At 37.5% G+C, this 13,289-nt stretch overlaps 1 protein-coding gene across 1 annotated transcript; it reads right to left on the bottom strand.

The window, feature by feature from the left end:
* Nucleotides 1-313: 313 nt before the first annotated feature.
* LOC128244910 (tyrosinase-like protein) lies at nucleotides 314-11,596 on the bottom strand. The gene is made up of 5 exons (XM_052963046.1): nucleotides 11,527-11,596; nucleotides 4,321-4,596; nucleotides 3,819-3,974; nucleotides 2,429-2,532; nucleotides 314-2,091 (listed from the first exon to the last, which is right to left on the bottom strand). The coding sequence occupies exons 1-5, from the start codon at nucleotides 11,539-11,541 to the stop codon at nucleotides 402-404; spliced, it is 2,241 nt and encodes a 746-aa protein (XP_052819006.1). The 5' UTR covers nucleotides 11,542-11,596; the 3' UTR covers nucleotides 314-401.
* Between the last annotated feature and the right edge of the window lie 1,693 nt (nucleotides 11,597-13,289).

Here is a 13,289-nt window from a genome sequence, read left to right as displayed (position 1 = left end):
TTTTAATTTATTCTGAAATTCATGATGCAATTTAGCTTCTTTACATTATTGAGAAGATTACCTGCACTCAAGCAGTTTTAAGCGTAAGATAAAATAAGACTCTTGTTCTAAGCTATGACACCGCACGACAACACTTTCAATTACTACAACTTACTAGATGTCGTTTTATACCTAAAAAAGATTGACTTTTTACGGTTTTATAACATAGTTGTGAAAAACCTATTTTAAATTTAAAATATCAACACTGAAGAAACTAGTTTTACTCCTTTTATTATATGGTAAATAGGTGAAAAGAAAGGCTACATTCGTAGAATGAATAAACAATGCTTTGCGCGATTTTATAATTCTCAAAATAGCAAATTATTCAAATTGAAATGCATTAACAAATAAATGGGAAAGTTCTACAACCCCGCGACCACATGCCGCCCTGGAGAGGCCCACGGCGAGTAGCTTCTCGGGCTGCAGTGAAACACAATTGGTGGGTCCTGCTCGGGCCTGTCTAGCCCATTACGTCCCCGCTCATAAGTCGCTGAGGCGTCGTCGTAGCTTTTACGGAACTTTGCGACGTCAATGGGCATTAACTTTAAAATGCCGGCGCACGGCTGATACAAAGCGGGTTTCGAATCGGGAACCAGGCAAGTAGGCAAGCACATGTGCCCACAACCGTGAGTCGCAGTCACCATAGCTTCTGAAGGACCTACATTTGGCGCTCGAACAGCGACAAAGCCTGGCGACGTGGACGCAGGGAGGTTCGATTCAAATATGAGATAGTCCGTGTACGCTCCCAAATAGTTGAGTCCCTGGGACTGGACTTTAACATGAACCTCAGTGTGTTCATAAAAGCATGCATCTGATTGTCGAGGTCGAAGAATGCTATACGTGTTTGGTCTCGTGCTTTGTGAACTGTCATGGTACTTTACCAGTACAGGAACGAACAGCCACTCTGACACGTTGCCGTTTTTGGAGTTGTCGTATGTGGTGAAATTATCGGGAAGACGTTGATCAGTGTTGACCGTGGGTGGAAGAACTTCCATTGGTTCCGATACAGGGAATACATGTCCATTATTTCTCGCATCTATCACCCGATCATGGCCACCTGGCACTCCACTCGCAATATTGAAACCCATGGCGTCCGAGGTCCGTCCGTCAGATGGAGGAGCAGTAAAGCCGCCTTTCGATTTTGCAATGGACGTTTCGGTTTGATTACCTTCCGGCAGTGCTCGACGGACACGCATGAGACTCAGCTGTGCTGCCTGCGTTCTCGGTTCTGCAGGTGGCGCCCTGAACCTTGGTCCTACATCGATACTAGCTGCCTGCAACCTTGCCCTGCTCGATCGGGGTGATGCGGCTCTTCCTGTTGCAGAGAAAGCTGCCGCTGCGCCAAGCGCAGGCGCACCTTCATCGGGAGCCAACATCCGTGCGACAGAGATGCATCTGCCCCTCATACGATCGCAAGTAAGGTAAGGCGTGCCACAATATGGTCGTCTCATGGAACACCTAGGCGACCGTTCATACCTGTACCAGAAACGTGTCCAATAGCTGCGATATCCGTCTATGTTCCGATATCCAGGCAGACCGTCCATGGCGCGGGTAGGAGCATGCTGGCCCATTGTAGGAGGATAATCCCTGCTGGGGTTCACGCCGCAGAATCTGAACTGACGAATTCGGAAAAGCTCCCAGATATAATCGATAAAAGCATGGTGCATGAAGAACACGGGATCGTGCGCTGCGGTGTTAAGGCCAGCCATTTGTCCTCCGATCCACACATGGGGTCCGCCATGGGCAATCTCGAGGTTAAACTGAGGCTGGGCCGTCGGGTCGGAAATCTCCCTCGTGCGACATCTGGTCAATATCATTTGAATGACCTCTTTTGACAATAACCTACTGGCTTCGGCTATGTTGCGCGTCAACGGACCAGACGGTGTTTGCCAGTTTGCAAAAGGGCCGGATGTAACGAATCCGTCACCGTTTCCAAGAAATGGGGGAGAGAATAGAATGCTGTTGACCGGATTTTCCATGTCGAAGTCGAGTGAGGAATCCCAGTAGGGTAGAGATAGACGTCGGTTTATCCGTCTGAGTGCCTCCTCGAATCTATCAATCAACAAAGCATTTAAATTCCAATATATGTTTCAACCAAATTCAGCTGTTGGGTAAACTATGTTTTCATATCTACATTTTATAAATGTAAAATTGCAATAAAAATCTTGTTTGAAGTCATATCACGAGGAACATTTGAAAACGTTTGGTTGAACGGTCACCTGCTTTAAAAAGCCACCTGTCATATCGGGTCACTAAAATCACCCTGTACGTTTTTACTTTATAAAGTACGTGCATTTAGCGGCGTATGTTTGATGTAATCGTCTCTGAGTCACATTTATAATGGACAAAACGAAAAAAGTAAATAGTTATTCCCATATTGAAGACTTACAGTGAGAGGTAGACCCGGTGCCAGCCGAAGAAGTTCGGGCCCTCGTGCGCGGACGTTATCACTATGCCTTGGTGGAGGTTGGCAAACGTGTCATACTGACCATTCTGTGGAAAGGTCCTTGGTTAGAGTTGTTTAATTGAATAATATAAATAAATAAATTGTCTGATTGAGCTGCTGATGTTCTTGATGGTGTTTTCATTATTGGTGTTTTCAGTGCCGTTGTTGTTGTTGTCGCTTTTGTTGTTGTTGTTGTTGTTGTTGGTGGTGGTGGTGGTGGTGGTGTTGGTGGTGGTGGTGGTGTTTGTGTTATTGTTGTTTGTGCTGGTGTTGGTGTTTATGTTGTTGTTGGTGGTGATGGTGGTGTCTTTGCTGTTGTTTGTGGTGGTGGTGGTCGTGATGGTGGTGGTGCTGTGGGGTTGTTGTTGTTGGTGGTGGTGGTGGAAGTGGGGATGCCGAAAGTGGTGGTGATGGTGGTGGTGAATAAGGCGTGCACTTAGATAAATAGGCCCGTTTACCATCGTCAGATACCTGCGAGTACCTGAGTACCCGTATACATATTTTACGTCCCAGAGTAAACTCGACACAAAAAAGAATCCCTGTCGACCGAAATGTTTCATCGTAGTACTATTTTGTGTCCAAAAAGCAGCAAAATTGAAAGTTAACAGTCTTGTTAACTGATTACTTAAAGATGCAATCTTACTCCCAAATAAGATTTACCACAATTAATAATATTGTTTTAATATTCCAAAAATGATGAATAAATGTTGAAAGCAATGGTTCTTATGAAGGATACCGAGTTTGATTTGAAAGAAATGAACATTAAACACGGTATTTCTACCCTATGAGACTAAAGTAGACCACAGTAAATATTTTAGCATTCACCAATCATTTAATATTTTTGGTTTTTCAGCTATTAAATATTCTGTTACAGTCTTGTTTTCAGTAATTAATATTTTCCATAAATGCATTTTCTAGTAAGTAGTTAAAGATTTATCACTCAAAATTTATGTTTGTTATATGAGTAAGTATTGATTTTGAATAAGAGTGTCACTTTCAAAAATTACAATGGTGTAAACGTAAGAGCAATTAATATGATATGACAAACTTCTACCTTAATAAGGTCAGTGATCATTCAAATAGTTTGCATGTAAACAATAGTTACATGTTCCTAATGTAGTTCAAGGCCTTGTTGTTGATATGTTACAGGTTTATTGTAGACCGATTCATATAAAAAGTGTACCAGTAATGATTTCTACGTTATTAATATATTAATAAAAGAAGTAATTAATTATCTTGATGCAAATTTGCGAAATGATATGAGGTGAATAACCAACGATTACATCAACTTTCAATTAAAAATAACAAAAAAAAACAATACTTATGTGTTTACCATTTTCATTTGATTGAGTGCGGCATGGTACGCGAATCGTTCGCCGTCTGAAAGACGCCGGTACTCTCGTCTGATTCTGAAACCCGTCGGCGGAAAGATGCCTCCTCTGTTGGTCTGACGTTTACTTCTAGACTTTCCTTTCGGCGAAGCAAATATCTGAAAGTAAATCTGGATGTGATTGATCGCGGTTTAATTTTTGTAAAGGGGATGGTAAGCTTTTCAGATTGAAACGCAGTTTAAGAAGAAACAGACGATTTCCTGAGTGTTTGTTTTCATGGGTTATGTGATTGTGTTTTCAAGAGCTTGCTTTATTACTATACAGTGCAATGAAACGCATAATTTGCATAATAATTCAATGACATGCACTTTCAATCGTGTCTCGATTGTTAATATGTATGTAATTTTAGTACTTAATATGATTAAATTGCTTTTATTAGTGATTTTAACATGACCTTTTTTTCTTTGTTTTTCATGCATGAATAAAATTTGAGTATAACGTTACAGATTTGATGAGGGAGCTGATGAAATCCACATCCTTTGCTGTGACATTGAACTGGTCCCAGTTCACTTGGTCTGTTCGCCAGATGAATTCTTGCAGGCAGTGCATGTGCGCTTCTTCCGGTGACGGCAGGAAAGCGGCAGTGTCGGATGTTTTGTTGCTCAGGCGGCTGATGCAGTCAGCAAGGTCAGGCGGTAGCTCTGCTTGAACTGTTGCGTCCGGGAGAATCTGCGCATGACCGCAAGTGGCGGCGCCGGCCACCAGCACCACAAACAAGCACTGTAAACAAACATGTGTCACATTTGTAAAAGTTGTATTGCTGAAAGATGCACTCTTACTCCCAAATAAGATTAACCACAATTAATAAAATTGTTTTAATATTCGAAAAAGGATGAATAAATGTCGAAAACAATGGTTCTTATGAGGGATACCGAGTTTAATCTGAAAGAAATGAGCATAAAACACGGTATTTCTACGTATGAGACTATACGAGTATACGACCTCAGTAAATCTTTTAGCATTCACCAATCATTTAATATTTTTTGCGCTTTCTGCTATTAAATACACGGTAACAATCTTGTTATCAGTAATTAATAGTTTCCATGAATGCATTATTTAGTAAGTAAATAACGGTTGATCAGTCAAATTTAATGTTTGTTATACATGTATATGTATTGATTTTGAATAAGAATGTCACTTAAACATTTTGCATAGTAAGGAAGTTAAGAATTACAGGTGTTTGTGCATTTATTTAAACCGTCTATTCCGTGAAACTATCCTCAAGAAATAGTTATGCATTGTTGAGTGTACCATAATAAGACTATTGGTGTGAGTGTGTAAAAGGCGTTGGGAGTGCTGAAAATGTATTATATTTTAGCCGTTTTATACTTTACGGCAATGAAGTTTATACTCCGCCGCGAGAGGGACCTATGACGAACTCGAGGTGGGGTAATTTCGTGTGTTCTTACGTGTCAGATATAAGCGGTATTTCGACTATTTAACACTTCTGTAATAGTGCAAGCAATTTTATAGTATAACAAGAATCATGCACTCAATTATCACTTTCACTTCTGAAACTAGGAAGAGAAAAATTAATTACATTTACGCTTTAGAAACTGAACGCTTGCCTATTTCAATGGTACAATGTAAATCAGTAACCGATCATCTACGGGTGTCTAGGTTTAAGCCCGTCTAAGGAGTGTGAGAGAAACAATCATTAACATCCAAGAAAATACTTTTTTGTCCAATCGGTCTTATGCGTCAGTCAAATGTAATCACCCCCCCCCCCCTCCCCCAGGTCCGGGACTTTAACTTACGGTCCAGCCAACCTCCGGTAAAATCGCCGCCCTGCGGGAACTGACTGCTGGTAAAATCCCCACCAAGAGCCCCCGCACCCCTAGGTAAGGCCCATTCCCCGCTATTTTCGGCGCGAAAACAGACCACCGGAGGCACTCGGCACTGCGGGGCCACTTGAAGGTAAAACCACGGTCCATTTCCCCCGCTATCCGCGGTATACCCCCGGACCTGGGAGCGTGGTTAAAATTGACTGGGGCATTATATAACATAGGCTAAATAATTAGAACGCTTATTAAGTTTTTAGCCAACTATATAATGGTTAATTCAGAATAATGCGGACTGTTTGCATATATATATTTTTAACGGAATCTTGCCAAATATCTCAAACAGCGTCAAAGTTGGTCTTTTCAGTGTGCAAGAACAATTTGTTTTATACTACTTAAAAAAGAACAAAACAGAATTCCCCTCTTCAAAATCCTTTCAGGTGAATTGGCATATTTTTAATACATGTGTAAAATGAAGACGATGAAAAGTCGAGTTCAATTTATGTATACATAGTATTTTAATATAAGTGCTTTCGTTTTCAACACAACTTTAAATGACAAAATAGATACAAAATAAGAAGATAGGTTACTTGGAAAACTACATACTTATTTTATGTTTTATTTTGAGGTGTTTCGTTGTTCAAGGTGAGTATGTTCCAGTGGTATAGGTGTCCACCTACCACCCAGGTGGTCCTGGGTTAGATTACCACCAAGGTGAGAGAGATCCAGTGCTCTTGATGTCCACCTCTCAGCCAGGATGTCGTGGGTTCGATTCCCTTAAAGTGAGAGTGGGCCAGTGGTGTAGGTGACCGCCTCTCAATAAGTTGATTGTGGGTCAAAGAGCCCAGATAAGGGTTAATCAGGGTTACACATGCCCCACAAGGTAACAAGACTGATGCCCTCCCTGTGCCTACGCCCATGGATTAGCCAGTGGCGTAGTCAAATTGATAACATACAGCTCACACCAATTGCAAATACAATGTCTATCTACGTGAAGTTAAAAAACAATTGTTTGATCTTTATTATTGTCGTAAATTGTTCACTGTCCAAGAAATTAAACGATTCAGTGAGTTGATGACCTTTATTTAAATTAACATCATAAATTACATCAGTTACAAATAACCGGACGGAACAATATATGTAGTACACCATAGGCTCCTTTAGAGGTGAAATGTAACTGTCCAGTTCATAATTATTGATGTGGAAAAGGACATTTGTAAAAACCAACTCCGTGTATAACTCGCATTAAACTATATGTTCCCTGTCATGACCGGAACTATTTAATTCTTCACGCAATAGAGCATATCCAATAAAAACAGATTGGACTTTTTTTTCAAAAAGAAATCGAAGTGGTGGCCGGCTATACAAACGTGCACATTAAGCTGGACCGAGGATGGGCGACCTTTAACGGAGGCTGGGCAGACCTGACCGAGGGTGGGCGATCCGGACGAGGACAGGCAAAGCTGTTCGAGGATGGGCGACCTCAGATGAGGATGGGCAGACTTGACCGATGATGCGCGGAACTGACTGTTTGACAATGACGTTATTATTTCATTTGACCAAACCCCATTTTCCTACTGATAATAACATTCATTTATTTATGTTTTTAAACATTTTCCAGACTTGCAATACTTGAAATATGTGGTGTTAGTATGTCTTAACATCACGTTTCTTTACGAAACAAAGACTACCACTATAAATCTGATCTATACATGTATTTGAAAAATGGACGAATGTTAAAAACATTCATAAAGACAGCAAAAAGATTTACGACACCGTTGTCAACTTGTAAACGTGAAATATTTTACGATGTGATGATATATTTAATTCAAACTAGTACGGCTGAATCAGTTGTCCCATATCTTTGTAGAAATTCTGCCTATCACAAGTATCCATTTAAGTTTCAGAGCAGTAATGATTTGAAGTTAGCAACGTCGTTAACTTTAACAACATTCAGAACAATCGCCCTATTTGCACTTAGTAACAAATTAAAAATATATTGCTTTTGAAAAATCTTATATATTTTTCATTTAATTTAATATTCAAACAAAATCATCATCTGTAATGTGAGTTCACATAGGGTCACATCGTTATCTATATCATTGAATACAGTTGCGAATTCTGGTTGATTGTTTAACCGTTGTAGCTAAATCATATTTCATTTCATTTAGACTGATACATTTTGGATTTTTCTTTATAAATTATAGCAACGGACAAAAACAGTGTTTATTCGAACACAATCACATTGTTGAAATGGTAATACATGTGCTATAAAAAGGTCCTAATTGCTGAAACTGATAACATACTGCTGGGGCTGTATTGAATAACCATCTTAGATTTTACCTAGTTTTGTGATTGGAATAAGAGGTCTTTTTATTGAACTATAAAAAAACCTGGCCAATGGACTGAATGGAATAACTGGGGCGTGTCTTAGGAAAGGGTACAATACTGGTTTTGAATACGAGCCCTGGGAGCTGTATTATATAACTACCTTGTATTGAACATAAGAATATCAGGGCGGATCTAGAATTCCACGTAAGATGGGGATTTACTTAACCTTTTGAATTGCGCCCCTCCCTCAGAACCAAAATTATTTGGATTATAGTGTTGGTAGGGGTGTTGGGGCTATTCTCCCTTGAAAATGTCAACACTTTTTACCCCGGTATGATGCATTTTTTGGCATATTTTATTACTTTTTTCTCCGTAATTGAAATAAAAAGTACATTTGGACAATTTAAGGGGGGGTCCGGGTGTGCCCCCCCCCCCCCCTGGACCCGCAAGTGAGTATGAATACGAGTACTTGATATTGGTCTATAGACTTATTGGCCAGTAGACTGAATGGAATGACTGGGGCATATGAAATGGTATGTATAAGAACTATAATGATTATTAAACTATTATAGCGCCCATGGTTAATGAAGTATCTCGTATGTACTGTTGTAGTCTTATTTATGCCTTAACCTCGTCTTATTGCCCAGTGTGACTAAAGCCTTTTCTTCCCCTTCAAAACGTTGTTTAAGTCACGCTGGTGTATGTGAGGGGTCAAGCTATAATGCAGTGCACGAGTAGACCTTTATAAACTCAAAAAGAAGAAGAAACCAATGGCTAAATACCCGAACAACAAGTAATTATTTTTTTCTACAGTGCATACGAGATTTCTTAAAATGTTATAAACGACATTTCATACTCAAGGTATCTGACCGACAAGATGCCTGGGTCCCATTATAAAAAAGGTCGTAAAAATTCCAGGGGTAACCTCGTTTTGGCGTCAACTGTATTTCAATAATTTATCGTAAGGTCATTCATCGCATAAATTCTGCCCGTAACTTTTCGGGTGAACTTTTATTAAAACGAGCCCCTGATGACACCCTTTAAATTTAATACCATTTCACTTTTGTGCGCAGAAAAATACTGTAAAGTTTTGCCACCGTAATAGATGGCAAAAAAAACTTTGATTATGAGGAATATCTGGGACCAATAACAAATCCTACTCTTAGGGTATATTGATGGTGTGGAGAAGTGGTATAATAAGATGGGTTATAAATGGTATCAGATATTGCTTATAGAGTTGGTATTTTAAAAGGGATAATATAATTATATTATTCTGATGAAGAAAATGGGACACAGAAAACTTATTTTCCTGTTACATAATAGTTACCATGCCCATACAAATAAGACGGTGTTGGCTTTCCCACACGAAAACTAAGAAGTGTGATTTAACGTCAGGTCTATCTTCTAGATTTTTTCGTATGTCCTTAATGTTTGCCATTGTTTTTTCATAGTTTCAAAATTAATGCTTTCGGTGCTATGTTAATTTATATACATAACTAGAGTTATCTTTGTAGCAAGTTAAGCCAGTGCGTTAAATATTACCATGGCAAACCACTATGCTGCTTCGGAAAATGGAAACTGTTAACTTACTAAAATGCTGTTGTCACACGGTGCACCTTTTCCGGAGTAACAACAAAGCGAGTTAATCGATTTGTTGTGGTTTATGGGTTAATTAACCACACGACAGAGCTTTTTGAAGTATCTTCTTTTTACGATACCAATTGAAACTATTTGGGTTTTTTCTGACTCATTAAATGCGTTTCGCTTTGGCACTGCAGGTAGGTATTAAATAATTAAACAACAATGCATTTCAATTTAATAGTGTATATAACTAGCACGAGGATTATCCCGAAAGTTTGGAGACTTGGTTTGTATCGTTGCAATTTATTACAGCAGCAGCTATTTGTATAACTTTGTTAATTCTTTGGTTTTGTCAAAGTTAGCCATATTGTTTAATGATTGGTCAATATTAATCCAAGAATGTATATTAACCAATGAAATCAATATATTAGCAAACTAACCAAATATAACATGTGGACACCTTATTAATGTTTAATACATTTGGCTGCAGAAAATTAAGTATATCATGCTGTAGATTCATGATACATGACATGTTTTGATGTATTTTTGATTTATTACATGGGTAGTAGGGGAGATAATTGAGTTTTACGGAGCACTTCGCGATAGCGATAACGTTTAGAAATACAGTCATGGTTAAATATTAATTACCAAATTAAAGTACTAGAAACAAAGATGATACAGTGGTGTCTGCTGTGACTCCCAAAGTATAGCTGATTAAAAAAGTTCTATATGTTAAGAATCTCTTTTAGAAATGCTACTAAATTGTTTTTAGCTAAACTAAATAAGTAAAAACTTTGACAGCATCATGCACGCAACATCGTGCACGCAACATCGTTCGGTGATGGGGCATTTTGCTAGGTTTGAGGAACATCAAAGTCCAGTTAAGGATTAGTTGGGTTGTCTATGGGGTTTTTTCAAGCTCGTTATTACAATGACATGTTTATCCATGGCTATTTAGATGGCATAAATTTGATCAATTAAAAATCAGTGTTAAACAACAAAGGTAATTTAAAGCTGTTTAGGAGATTATCATTCCAAAGAAATGCACAAATTGTGATTAGTTTGTCAAATGAGAGTTCTAATACTAACTTCTTCATAAAAAAACATGGTCACAAAACTTTCCGGGCATCCCTCGTATATGACACTTTTAGCCGATTAGCCGTTATAATACATTAGTGCAACAAATGAAAACATATTTGTACTTTGATTCAAAGCATGCAAAATTTGTTAAACATAACAGAAACAATTGATTATGGCAATTATTCATTGCACAGTGTTAATGCACTTTAAGACGAGTTCAAAAACATAATCAACTTCTTTTAAGATTGTTAAGCAAAATTTAAGTGAATTCAAGGTTGAACTATAAGTCTTGTTCTGCATCAAATGAATATAAATATCATCATATAAAATGGCAACCCATAGACACTGATGGATGAACAGGACATACATACGATGACAATACAAAGACATATTCAAGAAATATGAGTGCTATTGATTGGAAGATAAGATTTTAATATAAATAATGTATTCAGCATTTTCATACGTTATCGTAGACAGTTGAGTGTTTAAGTTTTAAGTGTCATGACTAGTCTTTTCTTATAAGTAATTGAAATAAATTGCAAACTTACGTTAATGGAATAACAGTTTTTTTCGTAATTATTATTTTTTAAGTAGTAATGATATAAATAATAATAATAATAATAATAATAATAATAATAATAATAATAATAATAATAATAATAATAATAATAATAAATAAATATAATAATAATAATAATAATAATGATGATAATAATAATAATAATAATAATAATAATAATAATAATAATAATAATAATAATAATAATAATATTAATTATGATTATAATAATAATAATAATCATTATAATAATAATAATAATAATAATAATAATAATAATAATAATAATAATAATAATTCATTAAGAATATTTCCTACCTGCAGATGTGTCATTCCGCTTTGCAGTGCAACGCCAAAATAATAAAATAAAATATAAAAGGAAAAAATGTTCCCGCCTTTTCGTGGTCAAAACGTGTCTATTGTTTTAATGGTACGACAGCCAATAAGATTGTCCTCAAAACTAACGAGGGACGGTTGTTTCATATCGGCTGTAAGTTGTTTTAAACATAATTATTATGTCTAGTGACCTTTGATTGGTTACTGAAATGCTTGTACTGTCTGACTTGTACAAGGGAAATGATATTTAAAAGCGTACATGCGGGGAAATACGTCGTGGTCATGATTTATGTATGCTCTTACTTTTGCAAAAAAATAATGTTGTTTCTTCCGTCAGTAAAATTTGGCTTCAGACAAGAATTCACTTTTCTACGTAAAATACTAATCTCTGTAAAAAAGTCCGGCGATTCACCCCCCCCCCCCCCCCCATCCCCCCAAAAAAAGAAAAGAAAATAGGTGTTGTTTTATTTATTTTGTTCACAAGTAGTAACTTTTACCTGAAGTCCTGGTCGTACTTCTTTGATGCATACAAGAATGTTGTCGTAAATACTGTAAATATCCCGTTGACTCGAACTCTTTTTGTTTGAATTTCTCGTTTGCTGGATTTGGATGAAAAGGACCGATATTTTTTTTAACTACACCCTTATATAATAGTTGGACCCCATGGCTGTGTCGATTCTGTTTTTGGCTAGAAGAGATTTCGATCCCAGGTACTTTTGTAAATTACGTGTTGCTGTAACTCGAATTCCAGTCGTCTATTATTGGCCTAGGGGAAGATGATTCGAGTGACATAATCATATAATTTTCAAGACCTACAGATACGTCAAATTATTTATACAATCAAAAGCTTTGATAACACACAACCGCAATCAATCAAGCACTATATAGATAATGATTATAATTGAAAATATAATAACCTTGAAAAAACGTGTGTCAATGTTTATTGCCAATTAGATAAATTTGAGATGTCACGATACTGTTCATATGCTCTTGTTTAAAATGGTTCAGGAGATTAATCGTTATTGTTTCTTCGTTGTTGTTGTTCTTGTTGTTGCTGCTACTGTTGTTGTAGTTGTTGTTGTTGTTTGTTTGTTTTGTTTGTTTGTTTTGTTTGTTTGTTTTGTTTGCCTAGAAATTATTTTATTATATTTAGTTCGCTTATTTACATTATGACGATTTATTTCATTGGCTGTCATTTTTCGCCTAAATTTCTGGCATTTGTCATGGCCCATTTCGCGAACGCTTCAATAACGCTTGCGTCGTTTCTGAATGGGATGAACGTTTGCCATCAACGGCGTCTTTTGAGAGGATGCAGTGTCAGGGCCTGGAGAGTGGTGCCACTTTTGTAAATACCGGGCGATAATGTTACAGGAACAAAGTGAGAAAAAGTGTCACGAAAACCCTCCATAGAAAACTTGACAACCTTTCGGAATGTCATGTTCAAATTTGGTGCCTGTCGCAACACATGTAACATTAACGTAACATGGGTGTAACAAGGTGTTAGACCATGTAACATGTATAGGGGATTTCCAGAATGGAACAGTAACAAGCGTAAAGTTAGTAACACGTTCCGGCAGATACTTGACGCGGCACATCTGGAGTACCTTTATTATTTTCGTTCAAAACAACCTCGGATGAATATGGACGGTTTGCAATGTGTTATTTTTCAGGCAATATGTCTAATTATTCACCGGCATACATTTGATGCTTGTCGTATGGCGGAGATGACCGAGGTGTTCCGACCG

This window comes from Mya arenaria, chromosome 8 (assembly GCF_026914265.1).
Source record: "Mya arenaria isolate MELC-2E11 chromosome 8, ASM2691426v1".
NCBI lineage: Eukaryota > Metazoa > Mollusca > Bivalvia > Myida > Myidae > Mya > Mya arenaria.
This window is presented reverse-complemented; position numbering and strand designations above follow the sequence as displayed.